This window comes from Terrapene carolina, unplaced genomic scaffold (assembly GCF_002925995.2).
Source record: "Terrapene carolina triunguis isolate 2854851 unplaced genomic scaffold, T_m_triunguis-2.0 Scaffold22, whole genome shotgun sequence".
NCBI lineage: Eukaryota > Metazoa > Chordata > Testudines > Emydidae > Terrapene > Terrapene triunguis.
Window position 1 is genome coordinate 3,715,288 of NW_020664373.1, and position 17,584 is coordinate 3,732,871.

The window sequence follows — 17,584 nt, forward strand, 5'->3', positions numbered from 1 at the left end:
AATGTCCTCCCCCAGCCTAAGGGGAGGATCCACAAACGAAGGGAACCTGATGGGGACACCGAGCAGAGAACCCCGGACAGCGCTCACTGCTCCTCGAAGGTGTCAAGGGAGCCAGCGGAAACCACCCAGAGGAACTCCGCCAGGATGCGTGAGAGGAATGAAGTTCAGAAATAGGCCCCGCAGTCGCAGGAAGCCCCATCAGACAACCTCCTCTCTCTGGTCTTGTAGATGCCCATTTTGGCCAGTGCTAGGAGGAGGTTGACAAGGAACTCCCGCGACTTGGTGGGGCCATGGATAGGGAGTGCATAGATAAGGAGGTGATGGGAAAAGTGCAGCCAAAAACATAACAGGATGTCTAAGAGGAGCCAGAATAGGGGCTGCAACCTGGCCCACTCCAGATACATGTGTGCCGGGGTCTCCCTCACGCCGCAGAAGGGGCAGATGTCCAGGACAGGGGTGAACCGTGCCAAGAACATGCCCATGCTCACGGCTCCATAAAGGAGCCGCCAACTAATATCCCTGGTGGGCTTCGGGACCAGGGTGGAATATAGGCTAGCCCATCTCTTACCAGAGGTGGTAAGAGGTCCCGTCACTTCTTGACGGGGTGGGACGCAAGACTGAGGATGTGAAGGGTGTGGAGCACAAGCGTGTACAGATGTCTCCGTGGTGCGGTCCAGAAACGAGGCAGCTGTAGTTCGTGCAGCCACCTCATGGTGAAGGGGTGGGATGACTGGATAGGTCCAAGGTGCAGGGGCCCGATGAGAAGGTCTGGAGGGCCCGGGGTGTAGGGTGGGCAGGGGGTCCCCTCCCGCAGAACCTGGGCAGGGGGGGCCCCTCCCCAGAACCTGGTCAAGTAGACCCGAGCAGCGGGCAGCAAAGTGGCCCTCACCTCCTGAAGTATGTGCCGGGTAGTTCGAGGGCTGGAGAGCTCCATGCACTGATCGAGCATCAGGGGATCCAGCCAGTCTCCTGGGTCATAGTCCAGGAGGTCTCCGATTCTGGTGACTTCTGCCAGGACCAGCCTCTGTCGCACCGAGGGGGACCCTTCCATTTGCACACGGAGCTGGGAGTTGTGTAGCAGAGGCTCCATGAGGAAATCCGCCCCCTCGGTGGCCGCCATGGACCTGGTCATCAAGACCAGTTTCCAGGTCTGGAGGAGGCCCTGGTAGAAGACCGGCAGCCCAGAGAGGTCTCACTGATGGAGCCCTCTCGGATGGAGATAAAGGAACTGCCGGTCGTGTAGGATCTGTGCAGGAAGGCGTGTATCAGTATGCTCCACGCTGGACTACCTGCACCATAAAGGAGCCTTTGCAGGGCCTGGAGGCGGAAGATTTGGACCTGAGTGTGCAGGCACTTCAGGCCTTGTTTTCCCTCCTCCAGGGACAGGTGGAGGACCTCTGACGGAGGAGACAGAGGAAGGGCTCTATCGCCAGAGCATACAGCTGGCCTGACAGCGGATACCCCAATGCACCCCACGCCCGAAGCTGACCGGCTTGGTCAGGGTCTAGTTGAGCCTGACCAGACACTCCACAGAGATGTACAGCACCTGGAGAAAACCCACGAAGTGGGGTCTGAAGCCGAATGCCCGCAGAGTGCCCAGGAGATACCCGTGGTCCACCCTGTCGGACGCCTTCTCCTGATCCTGGGACAGAAGGTCGAACGAGAGGCCATACCTACATCAGAACTCCAAGAGATCCCGGACCAAGTACTGATTATCAAAGATGGTACAACCCGGGACAGTGAAGGTCTGGTCAGGGTGGATCACATCCACCAGCACAGACCCCAGCCGCAGCGAGACAGCCTTTGCTACGACTTTGTAGTCCGTACTGAGGAGTGAGATGGGATGCCAGTTCCGAAGGTTGTGGGGGTCTCCCTTCTTTGGAAGCCAGGTGAGCACAGCTCGCCTGCACGACAGGGGGAGGACTGCACTCTCCAAGGACTCAGCCCAGATGGTGACAAGGTCCGGGCCGAGGACATCCCAGAACACGTGGTAGAACTCCATGGTCAGCCCGTCCATTCCTGGGGATTTCTTTGTGGGCATGCGGCGGAGGGCTTCCAACAGCTCGGCCAGAGTGAGAGGCAGCTCTAGCTGGTCCCATTGGGAGTCCATCCCAGAGCACTCTGCAAGCATTGGGATCGGTCGGATCCGGGGAAAAACGGCTCGCGTAGAAGGCCCTAGCCCTCCTGTACATCTCCTCTGGATCCATGAGGGGGGTGCCATCCTCTGCCAGAAGGTAGGTGACATGCTTCTTAGCCCCCCTCTTTTTCTCCAGGGTGTAGAAGAAGTGGGAGCCGCGGTCCACCTCCTGAAGACGGTGGATGCAGGATCGAACAAAGGCACCCCGGTCCCGATGGTCCTCGAGGGCCCAGAGCTCCTCCTGCTTCTCCAGGCATGCTCCACAGAGGGATGGATCCTCGGGGCTGGTGGCCAGATGCCTCTCCAGCTCTCAGACCTCCCATTCCAACTGCTCTATCGCCACGTCCCTCTACCGTCTGGCGCCCTGGGTGAAGAGTCATGGCAGAAGAGCCGGGCGTGCACTTTCCCCACATCCCACCACCACTGCGCCAAGGGAAAGGCATGCCTCTGCCCTCGCCAGGTCAGCCAGAACTCCTGGAAGGATGCCACAAAGCCCACATCCTCCAACAAGCTGTTATTAAAGTGCCAATAGGCCGGCCCTGGCCTCTGTGCGCTGAGAGAGGCCGTCACGGTCGCCAGATGGTGATCCAAGAACGGGGACAGCCGGATGCCGGAGGAGTGGGTACATGAAAGGTGATAAATAAAAGCGGTCCAACCAGGAGTGGCGCGACTGATGGGCCTCCACCCGGACAAAGGTGAACATCGACACGTTGTCAGGGTGATGGTCGACAATCTCCCGGAGGATGTCCGCGGTGGCCAGGCACTGCTTGGTCCCCGAGTGGTCACACTCATCGAGGGTGGTGTTACAGTCCCCACCCAGGACCAAGCACTCGCAAGGATCCAAGGAGCTGAGGAAGGTGGATGCCCGTTGAAAAAAGCACAGCTGCTCTGGGCCCGATGTCAGGGCATAGACATTGACGAGATTGACCACCAGCCCCTCCATGCAAACCCAGAGGTGCAGGAGGCTGCCCAGCACAGCCCTGGCAACCCCCAGCACCTTGGGCCATAGGTTGGGGGAGAACAGGGTAGCCACTCTGGCCTACAAGCTGTGAGGTGGCTAAAATAAACCCTGTCCCCCTACTCCAGCCGCCAACTTGCTTCGGCAGCTGGATCCGTATGAGTCTCTGCAGGAGAACCACAGAGTACCCTCCCACTCAAAGGAAGGAGAGCACCTGGCACCTGCGGAGACCCAGCCTACAGACCCAGGTGTTTAGTGTAGCGAAGGTGATGGGTAACATAGGGAGGGGCTGGGGGGATCCTCGCCAACAGGGATGCTTGCGGGCACTGTTGGGCCACATAGCAAACTGTGACTGAATCCGTCAATAAGCAGGGAGTCACGGAAGCAGCGGGTCCGCTGGTAGGCAGAAGTGGCCAGCCTCCCAGTCCCTTTACTCTCCCCCAAAATGGCCCTCACGACCCAGAGGATTTGATGAAAGTCCCCCCAGAGCTGGAGAGCAAGCTGCACCTTGTTCCAGGACCCACAGGTGTCCTGGAGAAACTCTCGCAGCTCCTCCCACAGCCTATCGGGGGTGAGGTCACAGGCCCCTGGCCGTCCTCCGGTGGGGCCCCTGTCGAAGCCCTGTGGCCTACCGAGACGGGCAGGCAGTGGGCGGACCCCTGGTGTGGCACCCAATGTGCCGGCACCACGCAGCCCGCCTCAGACCCCAGTTCAGTGGGGGGCATCAGAAGGAAACTAGCAGCCCCTAAGGGGTCAGGACAGGGGAACACGAAGGCCGCTCCCTGGGGGTCATCCACTAGCAAGGGGAATGAGACAACCCCAGGATGGCAGCAGCACGGGAGGTGCAGGGGAGGGACACGGGATCAGCATCAGGGATGGGGGCAGGGCAGGGATCAGGAGAGGGATCAGGGAGAGGAGTGTGATCGGGATCGTGAGTCCCGGCAGCTGAGCTACCGGGGGGTGGCACCTCTTGGCTGGGCTCAGGTGTCAGGGACACGGGAAGGGAGCCCTCGGTGATGCTGGGCTCTTGCTCCATAGCGGGTGCTGCAGCTACAGCATCGATGGATGGAGAATCAGAAGTGGGGACCCCACCTGGAAAGGAGGTAGGCTGCCCCGCATCAGTGAGGGGTGCCCCTGGTAACTCAGGGCCTTGCCGCGTGGCACTGACCCGGGCAGTGAGAGTGCCACTGAAAATCAGCTCGTGTGCTGCCTTTGGCACACATGCCATAGGTTGCCTACCAGATTATAAATTTATTGTAAACTGTTGGCTCAACTACAGGCCAGTATATCAATTAAAGCTCCCAGCAATTTGTCTTTCTCCATAGTTTTATTTATTTATTTGGCCTTTTCCAAAGCTTCTCCCCATTTAGGCTTCTACCTCTTCTTTCTGCATGTATCTCCTAGTAGATCTTCCACCTGCCTGGGCACGGAGGACAAAAGCTCCAAACCCCAGCCTGTCTCCTTCTCTGACTGAACAGGCCTCACCTCTTATAGTGCTGCCTCCAAGCAGTCACATGAACCATGATCACCTGACTCAGTCAGTCAAAGCCTTCAGACAGGGCACATTTTTTTTTATATGTACATGCGCCAGGACCAATGACCTGTTATATTTATCTATTAAAAATGGAGGGAAGGGAATAATAGCCTATATCCTAGGGAGCAGTGTAAGGCTTCAGTAAATAGAGGTGGTGAAATAGTGAATTATTAGGGTCAGTCACTAGAACTCAATCTCCTGGCTCCTATATTTGAGCACACATTTACATTCCTGCTAGGTTAAGCAGTGGAATGTTGTCAAAAGTGCTAACAACTCATACCCAATCAACTAGATATACACAAAGGGTGAATTAAAAGCAACTGTAACTGGAACATTCAATGATTCAGTAATGGCTGTTTTCCTGCCAAATTCTAATGTTCTGCTTCACCCACTTCAGCACTATCGCTCTGCACATAAAGGTCACCAAAAATATTTTTGAATGGGAAAAGTACACTTTAAAAGGCGGAAGGCACCTTGGATGACAGTAATCATGAAATGTTGTCTGTAACTTGACTTTAGTAAGGCTTTTGATACTGTCTTAAATGACCTTCTCATAAGCAAACTAGGGAAATGTAGCTAAGAACCTACTCTAAGGTGGGTGCACAACTAGTTGGAAAACCATACTCAGAGTAGTTATCAATGGTTCACAGTCAAACCGGAAGGGCTTATCAAGTGGAATCCCACAGGGACCTGTCCTGGATCGGGTTCCATTCAAGATCTTCATATGATTTGGATAATGGCATAGAGAGTACACTTATTACATTTGAGGATGATACCAAGCTGGGAGGATTGCAAGCACATGGAAGGACAGGATTAGATTTCAAAATGACTTTGGCAAACTGGAGAAGTGGTCTGAAATAAATATGATTACATTACATAAAGACACTTAGGAAGGAACAAGCAACTGCACAGATACAAAATGGGAAATGACTGCCTAGGAAGGAGTATTGCAGAAAAAGATATGGGGGTTGTAGTGGATCACAAACTAAATGAGTCAATGACGTAATATCCATGGGACCTTTCCACATCTGGGAAGGGAAAAATTTGTTGCTTTAAAGAACATGTAAGTAACATTTATATTTATTTTTAAGCTGGTGTTCAAGGAAATGGCATTTTATCTCTAGTTACAGTAATTTCTTTGTGCTATAAATGAGGCAACACAAAAAGCACTTGAATCACATTGTTTCCAGATATTGATTTATTATTTGCAGACTCCAGTCTCAGTTAGTCTAAGTTTCAACATAAATTCTGCAATTGTGCAGTATTTTCTTTGCTAGGGCTTGGTTTATAAACATCTATAGTAGATGCTTTCAAATTCTCATCTATATATTTTCCATTACATAGACTGCAGTGTACTTGCCATTGTTCATTTGAACATTATATAATTTATACACAGTTTAATCTTTATAGTGCAAATAGACTAATCACTGCATGTGATCCAAGCCATATGTTTTTTAAAGAACAAGGAATGTTACTGAAAATGCATACATAAATATAAAAAAAGACTTGTGACCATTTCATAATATAAAGGTTAAAGGCTTGATCCTTCAACCCATGAAGTCAAAAGAAAAGCCTTCAGAATCTGAACCTGTTAGTTATTGAGCTACCTGAATTCCAATAACTCCAATGGGAGTTGAGACCCTCAGGAACCGGCGTTATGTCTCTGCCAACCCTATCAGAGTAGATTTTACTGAAAAAAAAAAAGCAACTGTCAGAGCTTTTCAAAGAATTCTTGCTGAAATAGTTTAGATTTCTTTAATTAGCCCCTGTCAAATAGTATTTTAGAGAGATGGATAGAGATATTGGACTAGACTATAGTTGGAAATGTATGATTTGAATCTCTAAATACTAACATTTGAGATCTGCTGATCTCAGCAGAACATTTCAGATTAGGTCTCCAAAACGTTGCCTCTTAATTTCTGTAAATTATTCACTAAAGTTATTAGGGACCCTCTTATGACCTTGGGACGTCATCCTGCTCCCATTTAAGTAAATGGAAAAACTTCTATTAGCTTCAATGATGCAGGTTACGCTCTTAGTGAAGGGGGAAAACATGCACTTATGCAAACTTTTAAAAAATATCGATCATTTGTCCAAAATGGATCAATGAAGTATAACACCATAGTACTGAGAAATTTACAACAAAATAAATACCTGACAAAGTTCCAAACAAATTAGTTTATTAAAATTTAGTAGACAAAGAACCACTGCATAAATAAAATTAATTATATCTGGTGCAATCTTCTTTCCAACATTTTACAGAAAAAAGTTCTTAAATTTTGAAACAGATGGGTATTTCAGGATTTTAAAAGTCCTGGAACTGATTTAAAGGATAAAAATTTCTAATGGTGAAAAAAATACATGTATTATAATTAAAGAAATTCAATTAAATTGTATTGTTTCTCACAATCTCTTTGTAATTAGAGTTCATGCTTGAAGTATTACAACCAGTCAATTACTGTGCTCAAAAATAAGATTAACAGAGAAAGTACACAACTATTCAAAGCTTAAAAGAACTAGATACAGTGCAAATTTTCAGGACATAACCTGAATGAGTATCTCATATATGATTGATGTCAGCAATCATATTTTCAGTATTTCATGAAGTAATACACTAGTCTGTACCATACATCCTAAATAACAACCTTCTTTTAATTTTAATAGATTTTACTATTACACCTATTTGAAACAGCAGATCCTTTTACCATGTAAGTACAGTTTTCCATTTTGACATGCTGACAAATTTCAGCCAAAGCACCTGTATATTTTTTTTGACTGATGCAATACCTCTGGCATTTGTATTTTAATAAACAAAAACCATGGCAGCAATATCTTGGGTTCTGCGTGACACATGTACTTTGTTTTGACAGCTATCAGACATTGTTAATTTTCCATGCACATCATCTATTCAAACCAGTTTTCCTTTAGTAGAAAATGTACAGCATCGTCAAATCCATTTTGGTACAGTGATTCCATCGTCTTCTGACTTGGTGGGAATAAAGCTTGATTAAGCCTTACCAGGTTGGCCACAGACAACTGCAACAGAGAAGTATTTTAAATTAGGCAACTGTCGGGACCAACTATTGTATTTTGATTTTCTTGTTCTCTTTGTCTCTTCATCTCTCCTACCCCCCTTTAGGATGGATAGATGATGTTTCCAAAATCTAAGGACTATTCAAGACGCCAGTTGATCATCCTGATAGTGTAATGATTGTCTGGCTATAGATTTGCTCTCCCTCCTTACATTTTAGATTCTTTCATTAAGACTATTTTATTTGTAGGTAATTTAATCCAATAATAAATAAAATTACAATGAATAAGATATTAGACATTCATTAGTTTAAATGATTAATTCATTTAATATATATTTTATTTCTTACACACTTCACAAATGGTGCAATATAATTACAGAATAATAATTACTTTTATTTGAAATAAATAATTAATCAAATTTTGCAACTATGGAATCACCAAGTCTCTGGAGCCTTGTCTGAGTTGAATAGGGCAGTTCAAAACTCTCAGAACTATTGTTTCAGGTTGACTGCAGATTTAGACACGCATCCGTTGACTTGGTTAACATTTTCAAGGTTGTCTCTGTAACTCTGAGGACTAGAAACTGTTTTAAGTGACACTTCAGATTCTGGAGCACAACTGTAGGGCAGGAAGTGACTTCTGTAGCAAATTCCACAGATGCAGAAAACAGAGGGCCCTCCAAATAAACTCTTTAGCATGTATGGATGAGGCACCAAACTTTGTTTATACAACCAAGACTCAGCTAGATGACTCAGTTGGACGATATCAACTTATTTTCTATATGGATACATGATGCAAATATTAGCCAAGTAATGTGTGGCAGACAGCATATACATGTTAATTCCACCTACAAAATCATCTTTCCAAACCATTCCTACTGCTGAAATCCTTGTCCATATTCTAATCATCTTACCTTGAATAATGCAACCTTTTCCTGTCTGTCCTCAGCACTCCCTGCCACTGCCGAAGTAATCTCTCTCTCATCACTTCATCCACATCCCTGAATCTTTCCATTGGTTTATTGTATCTCACGGTGATTTCACTCTCGTACAGAAGACTAGCACACCACTGAACTCCCAATTAAGATCTATTTTAAGTGCTTAATTAGGACTTCGGTGGTGCAAAGGCCTTGTGCTGGTCATCTGCATAGGAAAGAATTTGTCATACTGCATATGACTCGAGTTCCTCATTCTCTTCACAAGTAAAAAGGCAGAAAATACTGCAAGTGAACTGTCGGCTGAATGCCTGGCTTGGATTTGTGGAACACTGAGCCACATTGCTCTGGGAGAGAGGACTATAGGAAAAAGACAGTCTGCATCTCATAAGCAGGGAGCTAATCTTCCCAACTGGAAACTAACTGGAGCAGCTAGGAGGGCAACATAGGAGGAGGCGGCAAAACTGGTAGAAACTCAAATCTAGTGCATCATAAATAAACTAAACTGATGTGATCTAGAATATGAAGACACAACATTTTTCAACTGTTCTGTGGTAGGAGTCTGGACAACAAGCAAGAGAAATTGGAAGTTTACATTGGTGAGAATAAATTTGATATAACTGGCACTACTGAAACAGTGGGATGATTTACATGACTGGAATGTTAAAATCCCTTGGTTTAGGAAGGACAGAATGGGTGAAAGAATTGGGGTGTGATATTAAAGATACCATTACTTGTTTTAGAGTTATTTGTAACTCAGAAGCATAGAATCTTGAATGCATATAGATCAATGTGCTAACTAATAAAGCCCAGGAGAGTGTATTCGTGGGAGTCTGTTACAGACCATTGAATCAAACCAGAGAGAGCAGGATTAGTTACTTTCTTAAGCACTTGTCTTTAATATGAGGAAGGAAAGATTGTGTTGTTAGGGGGGACTTTAATATTAGCAACATATACTGGAAGTCTCAAGCAACCAACAGAAAAAAATTATCAGTGTCTAAAAATTATAGATAATTTCCTAACACAAAAGTATTGCACCCAAAAGGAGTTAGCTCTATTTTGGACCTCATTATGATGGAAAAACAATCATTGGACTAGAAGTTGGTATTTGCCTAGGAATCAATGATCATGACATGATTACATTCAATTAAGGGCAAACAGAGGACAATCCCAGACATATCTGGTGCTTCAAAAGGGTTAATTTCCCAAAGATGAGGAATATTATGTGCAAAATGGATTGGGAGAAAAAATTTAGGCAGAAAAATCTGAATGAAAATCTCAAAGAAGATCTTATTAGATGTCAAAAAAGCCATAATTTCATAAACAAGAAAGAATACAAATCTGGCTGAAAGCCCATCCTGGTTCATGAGCAAAGTGAAGGGAGCAATTAGAAATAAAAAACCCAAATATATAACAAATGGGAAAAGGGGAAATAAACAGTAATAGATAATTGATAAGGGAAGCTTAAGACCTCAAGGGAAAAAAACGGATGGAAAGGCTAAGGACAATAAGGAGCGTAAGTACAGGTGACCCTACCAGCATCCACTCAAGGTGCCCCAATTCATTAATGTTAAAGTATCTGATAGGTGTCATGTAATTGGAAAACTAACAACACACTGATCATTAATATTCTTGAGTGGTGTATTTATGGTAAATGCTCAAGGGGCTATACAAATATGAAGGAAATGTAGAAAAGGTGTTTACCAGACAAGTAAACAGGTTTTTCCCAGACAAAGGACAGCCTGATGCCTCCAGTGGTCAGAGTCAATAAGCAATCACATGTCATTTGCATTTTAGCAAACACCAGTGGAGGAAGAAGCCATGGAAAGTTCTTCATTAGCAGAAACCATGTCTCCTTCCTCACAGCCTGAATGAGCTTTACTTTGGGTGTGTGTGGGGGTAACCTTCAGAAGAGTCAACTTCTAAAGTTCACTAGATTATAAGAGACAGAAGCAAAGACCCCCTAAGATGACAAAGGAAACAAGCACTATAAACTTTGTGGGACATCTTGACCAGAGGGGTGGTCAGCCATCTTGCTGGAAGGTTGATTGATAAGGAAACTACCTTGAACAAAGGCTGTAGGTTACACACTAGAAAGCATTTTTCACTTTTATTTGGTTGGAACCATTTCTAATACTATCTTTTGTACTTGAGCACACTTAAAATTCTATATCCTTTTGTTAATAAACTTGTTTTATTTTCAAGCTATACCAACCCAGTGCTGTGTTTGAAACAAAATGATTGCTAGCTCCGGTTAAAGTGATAAGCTGTGCATTTTGTCTCTTTAGAGGAACAAACAAACCTTCTTATTCCACTGAATGGTCCAGGGAAGAATTAGACATTGCAGAGCACATGCTTTTGAGAAAAACTGAGACTGGGGAGGAATATTTGGATCATCTTGCAAGATATAACCAGAGCTGGTGTATACTGGACTGTGACTAGGGTTTAACAAGCAGGCTGCTGGAATCAGAGTTGCTGGTTCAGAGCTGCTTATCACAGACACTCAGTGCATGGCTTGTCTGCAGGCTTTCGGTATCCAGGCTGAGCCACAGCAGCAGAGCATTTAAGGCACAAGCATTACGGGCAATTGATGACAAATCCCTTACTGGTTTGGCTTGCAGTATATTAGGATCAAAAGAAATCCCTCAAATGGTATACTACCCCATATTCCCTTGTTAACAGATGGAGATGTTAAAATTGTTAATAATGATGTAGAAAAGTTCCATAAATATTTCTGCCCTATATTTTGAAAGAAAGGGGATGAAGTATTCATTTCAGATGTGGATGATGTACTTTCCAGCCCATTAGTAACAAAGGAAGTTAGTCAATCATCATCTACTAGGAATAAATATTTTTCAATCAGCAGACCCAGATAACTTCCACCCATGAGTCCTGAAGAGTTGACTAAGGAGCCTTCTCTGGCAGCAGAGAAAGACTCCAGCAGTGGGGAAACGCTCTGCCAGCTCCCCGCTGCTGATGTCAATTTTTAATAAGTCTTGGAACAGTGGGAAAATTCCACAAAATTGGAAGAGTGCTAATGTTGTGCCAATACTCAAAAAGGGCAAGTGGACAGGTAACTATAGCTAGTTAACCTAACATAAATCCCAGCCAAAATAATGGAAAATAGGATAGGATATTCAATTGATAAAGCATTAAAGGATAGGAATATAAATAATGCCAGTCTACATGGTTTTACAGAAAGTATGTATTATCAAACAAACCTGGTTTCATTCTTCGAGGAGCTTACAAGTTTGGTTGATAAAGTTAATTGCATAGACCAGGGATTGGCAACCTTTGGCACGCAGCTTGCCAGGGTAAGCCCCCTGGTGGGCCGGGCCGGTTTGTTTACCAGCCGCGTCTGCAGGTTCGGCCGATCGCGGCTCCCACTGGCCGCGGTTTGCCGTCCCAGGCCAATGCAGGCTGTGGGAAGCGGCGCGGGCTGAGGGATGTGCTGGCTGCAGCTTCCCGCAGCCCCCATTGGCCTGGAGCAGCAAACCACGGCCAGTGGGAGCCGCAATCAGCTGAACCTGCGGACGCGGAAGGTAAACAAACCGGCCCGGCCTGCCAGGGGGCTTACCCTGGCAAGCTGCGTGCCAAAGGTTGCCGATCCCTGGCATGGTCCTAATATAGTTTGACTTGTAATGTGTTTGACTTAATACCGCCCCACATTCTGATTAAAAATTAGCAGCACAAACTATCAATAAAGAACACATTAAAGGGATTAAGAACTAGCTATCTGACATAAATCTCATAAAATAGTTGTCAATGGGGAATTCATGTTGAATGGGATATTTCTAGTGAAGTTCTGCAGGTATAAGTACTAGTCCAGACACTATTCAACATTTCATTGATGAGCTGGAGGTAAATATAAAATCACTGCTGATAAAATTTGCATATAACACTAAAACTGTCAAGGTTGTAAGTAATGAGGAAAACGGCAATTATATAGAACAATCTGGATCTCTTGGTAAGTGGGTCCATTCAAACCAAAGGTATTTTAATACAGCCAAATGCAAGGTGATACATTTAGGAACAAAGAACCAGGAACAAGGCTATACCTACAGAATTGGGGACTGTGTCCTGGAAATCAGTGAGTATGGAAAGGATATAGGTGTCAGAGAACAAACAACTCAACATGAGCTCCCAGTGCCATGCTGTGGCAAAAAGGGTTTATGTGATCCTTGGATGTATAAACAGGTTTTACCTCTGTATACAGCACTGATATAAGAGATACTGGAATACTGCATACAATTCTTGTGTCCACATTTTAAAAAGGATGTTGAAATATTGGAGAGTGTGCAGAAAAGAGCCACAAAATTTATGAGGGCGTGAGAAAATGCCTTACAGTGAGAGACTAAACAAGCTTAATCAGGTTAATTCATCAAAAATAAGATTGAGAGGTGACATCATTACAGTGCATAAGTGTAAAGAGAAAATACTGGGTAGTAAAGGGCTCTGCAGTCTAGTGGAGTAAGGCACAACAAGAACCAATGGCTGGAAGCTGAAGATAGACAAATTTAAATTAGAAATTAGGCATACATTTTTAACAGTGAGGGTGATTAACCATTCGAACTAAATACTAAGGGAAATGGTGGATTTTCCATCTCTTGAGGTCTTCAAATCAAGCCTGGATGTCTTTCTGGAAGATATGCTTTAGTCAAAGACAATTTATGCTTTAGTCATACCAAATTACTGGGTTCTATACAAGGGTAACTGGGTGAAATTTAATAACCTGTGATACACAGGAGGTCAGACCAAATGATCTAGTGATCTCTTCTGGCCTTAAACTCTATGAATCTATGAAGAAGGCCCTTACGCCTTGTGTACACAAGGAAATTAATCAGCATATAAGGTTGCCCTGTTCAGGTTTTCCCATGATCATCCTTTTTTGAGGTGGCTGTCCTGGAAAATCTGTAAGTGTGCTCAGTACACACTGCCAGCTGTCCAGTTTTGTGGACTCAGGATCATCCTAGATGTCTTGGATTTTTGTACCTCAGAGGTGACAACCCTACTGGCATAGCTACTGCAGAATAGCTTCCTGTGTAGACACTATTCTGGAATAAGAATCACTTTATTCTGGAATAATTACTCCACTTTGGAAGTTGTAGGTCATGCTATCTAATCTTTCCCCAGGCCTTTGCTGGAGGAATTGTATTAGGATAGAATAACTTCTTTATCTTCTTCTATTTCTCCTCTTTTTTTTTTTTTTTTTTTTTTTTTTAAACATTGCTCTATAGTATGGAGTTTGTAGCCTTTTAAAAAAAAATGTACATGTGCCCACTGAGCTCATTTTATAAACTGAAAATCCAACACTTCATTTTTTCTTTAAACACACCTAAAAAAGATTAGGTACTCAATTCCCATAAAAAGTCAATGGGAGTTGGGTACCAAACTATCTTAGCTGCTCTTGAAAATCACATAAAACAGCTAGCAAAAATAAAAATAAATATGCTATCACCAAAATTAGTTAAAAACAAATCACTCACCATTAAGTCTTGCTTTGCAACTTTTATATAGAGATCTACATGTCCTTTGTCTTGTGGACAGATATCTAATCGACCACTGAAAGGAGAAACAGTGACTGTTCGTCCCACAGGCAGAATAGGGAGGCCGTTGGTAAGGCCACCATCAATCCATTTCTATTGGAAAAAAAAGAAGTCAGAGTTTGTTATGTGCTGACTAGAGCTGAGTCAAATTTTTCATAGTGAATATTTTATTAGTTGAAAATGCAGTTTTAGTCAACCTGAAACTATTCATGAATTTGACATGAATTCACTGAATAGTCTTCTCCCTAAATATATTTTTCTGGGTAGAGGAGACGGCCTTTCCCTTATAACTGCCAGCCCACTAGTTTGATCATTCACCTGAGATATGGAAGACACAAGTTTAAATTTCCCCTTGACCTGATGTAGAGAAGGGATTTGAACTTGTTCTCCCTCATTACAGGAATGATCCCTAACCACTGGACTATGGGATACACTGGGGCAGATATCTCATAGTCTTTCCCACTATGTATAAACAATGAAGTAGTCACTGGAGTGGGGATTTGAATTTGGGCGTCCCACATCGTAGATGAGTGTCCTAACCACCAAGCTACAGTGATATTCTTACTCACTCTCTTTGGTCCAATGAATAGTGACTGGGCCAAAAGGAGAGAAAGATATCTCTGTAGTCTGGTGACTAGGGAATTCATCTATGATGTGGGATACTCAAAAAATTTTTTGGCAAGTTTTGAATTCAGTTCAACCCGAATCAAGTATTTTTTTTCAATTTTTCAAAACTGCTAACAAACAGAAAAATCAAGTATTTGCCCAGCTCTAGTGCTGAACCTTTGTCATTGGCCCCCTTAGATCACATAAACAAAAAAAAAAATGTTAAAAAACATGTTGAATATATACTGTCCTTCTTAGAACACTATAAAAGAAACACTATGTTTTCCTGAATACCAAATAAACCAAAATTCTAAAGTCTGGACAACACAAAGTATTCATTGCTCACTGGGTAAGATTATATACATGTATTACTTTATTAGTGAATGTTTCATATATACTTGGTACTCTGGACTTGTCTTAAATCTTGACTCAGTGCTAATTTTGGTTTGTTTGTTTTTTAGTTAACAGATTAATAAGAACATACTAATATCAGTAAAAAAAACCTCAAAAGCACAATATAACAGAATTCCTCAGAGATTATATGGAAGTTAGAATACTAATAATTTACAATTTTGCATGTTGATATAGCGTGTGTGTGTGTATATATATACATATAAACAATAGAAATGTTTTATGTATATGTGCATGCATATATTTATATAACAACTCTAAGATCTAACAGGGTAATATAGAACAATTATTCTAAACAAAACAAAAATGTGTAGCCCAATGAAAATATGGATGCAAATGAACTTTTTGCAGAAAGTTAAAAGATACAACTGGAATTCCAATTTCCATTGTTCAAGATGAAATTTCTATCTAATCATACAGATGAGTGCTTTTATATAACACTTCTTTTATTTAAACTATTTATTATTTTTAAAAGACCGGTTTGTTCAACTAATTAACAATCCAAGTAACTACAACAGAAGGTACTGCTTGCATGTTTTATTTATGAGGGCTGTGAGCAGCACATTGCACAAAAACTGCAGAAGTGGTCAAACTATAGTAATAGATAAGAAGGAAGGGAAGGAAAGGGCGGCACACAGGAAACTCCGTGCAAGTCTGGGACTGAGCATCAGGCTGTATTTCCCTCTGGACCCCTAGGGAGCGAGGGCGGAAGGGGCTGCGGGTATCTGGTCGGGTGGGAGGGGCCCACAGCTGGGGTCTGTCAGAGGAAGGGGTTTGGGTGTACTGGCTAGGGGCCCCCCCGCAGCTGAGCTTTGGGGGAGGGGTTGTGGGTGCCGGGCCCCCCAGCTTGGCTCTGGGGGGGAGGGAGAGGAGCAGAGAAACAGGAACTAGGTTGTCATAGGGATTTTTTTTAACTCTCTATTCCTGGAGGAATTTTTTGTTTGTGTGTATTGTTACAGATATACTTGCTGACAGGTATTTTGAAATAAATTACCAAAATAATTGAAACTGGCATGATTACGTAGCATTATTTTGACAAAAAAATTGAAGAATTTTGCAGAATTTCAAAATATTGTGCACGGAATTTTTAATTTTTTGGTGCAGAATGCCCCCAGAAGTAAAGCTAACCAGTATCAAGTTTGTACACACCAATACAAATTCGGACGTAGTTTTAGGATTCTCAAACAAATAACTGAATACTAATTAGATTGTATACATCAAAAGTCCTGTCTGAACTATTAAATTAGTAACTGAAATAATCAATTTAAAGATAAACCCCTAGATCAAAAAACACATTAGCCAATTGGCATATTATAGCAATCTTTAAAAAAAACAGGTGTGGTACTCCATTTATTCTTTGCTTGCCCAATGCTAAGACAATTTGGATAACATAACTCAAGGGACAAAAGCGCACAGATTCTGGCTATGAAAATCAATGACAGAATGCTGACAGGAGATGAGTATCAGGTCTTCAAAAAAGGTTAAAAAAACTATGCCACATGATGGCAATGGTAATAGTAACATATTATGTTTCCCAATTTAATTATAGCAATTTGTTTCATTATATTAACACTGTTCTGAGTTACCATGAAGTTAATAGTTGCTATTCCATGCACCTGCTGTGGAGACAAGGACATTTTATAATTTTCTGCCATTAACTAGCATTATCCTGACTGGTTAAGCTTTTTGGGGAAACAACACCTATCAATCAATTTCAATAAATTATTCATGTCTAAACTATTATTATATTTATATATTAACTTGGGTCAGAAGATTATCTTCCCTAATTTGGCAGCTAGAGTATGCCTCACGAAATCTACACCAAAATTCATGCGTTTGCTAAACTAGCCTGAATTTGTTATATGCTTAAAGGGACATCTGAGTAAGGCTTTGACTTCCCAAAAAACCACAAATTTTGTACTTGGCTGAAACAATTTTCAAAACTTTATAACTTTGTTATTTTACTAATCGTAAATTGTATTCCTACAAACAACACAAGAGATATTAAGTCCTCATTGGAGGAATGAGCTGATGGCATGTGCGCAATTAATAAGTGCCCACTATCCAAGTACAAAACAGTGCAAATTTCTGTAAACTTAATGGCAGATGACGAAGATACCTCTGGGGTTCAGTCACAGGAAATGCGGTTGTGACAGGTTTCCAAAAGAGCCTATTACCTCTACTCTGTCTGAAAATGGTTTATGGCCTTTGTCACATGAAGTGAAACCAGTCCTTCAATTAGGAGGACACTGCAAGACCCTAGCAATAATCAATGAGGTGACCAATGTATAGCAAGCATTACCTCTGTCTATAACATCTTCTGGTTCAGTAGCTCTTCTGGGGCTCTCCATATTCCACCATTTGGCTGCAAAGCTACCTCCATAGTGGACTGGTCTCTGCTGTAGGCCAGCCTATTTTTCAGCTC

General features: G+C 43.1%; 1 protein-coding gene across 5 annotated transcripts in view; it reads right to left on the bottom strand.

Moving 5' to 3' along the window:
- Positions 1 to 6,832: 6,832 nt before the first annotated feature.
- LOC112103628 (patatin-like phospholipase domain-containing protein 4) overlaps positions 6,833 to 17,584 on the bottom strand; it is a 42,691-nt gene continuing 31,939 nt past the window's right edge. For all 5 annotated transcript variants that reach the window (XM_024195499.3, XM_024195498.3, XM_024195497.3 and 2 more), the window contains 2 exons: positions 14,083 to 14,235; positions 6,833 to 7,665 (listed from right to left, as the gene is read on the bottom strand). In XM_024195499.3, the coding sequence (XP_024051267.1) occupies positions 7,534 to 7,665; positions 14,083 to 14,235 (285 nt within the window). In that variant the 3' untranslated portion in view covers positions 6,833 to 7,533. The remainder of the gene's footprint in view (positions 7,666 to 14,082; positions 14,236 to 17,584) is intronic.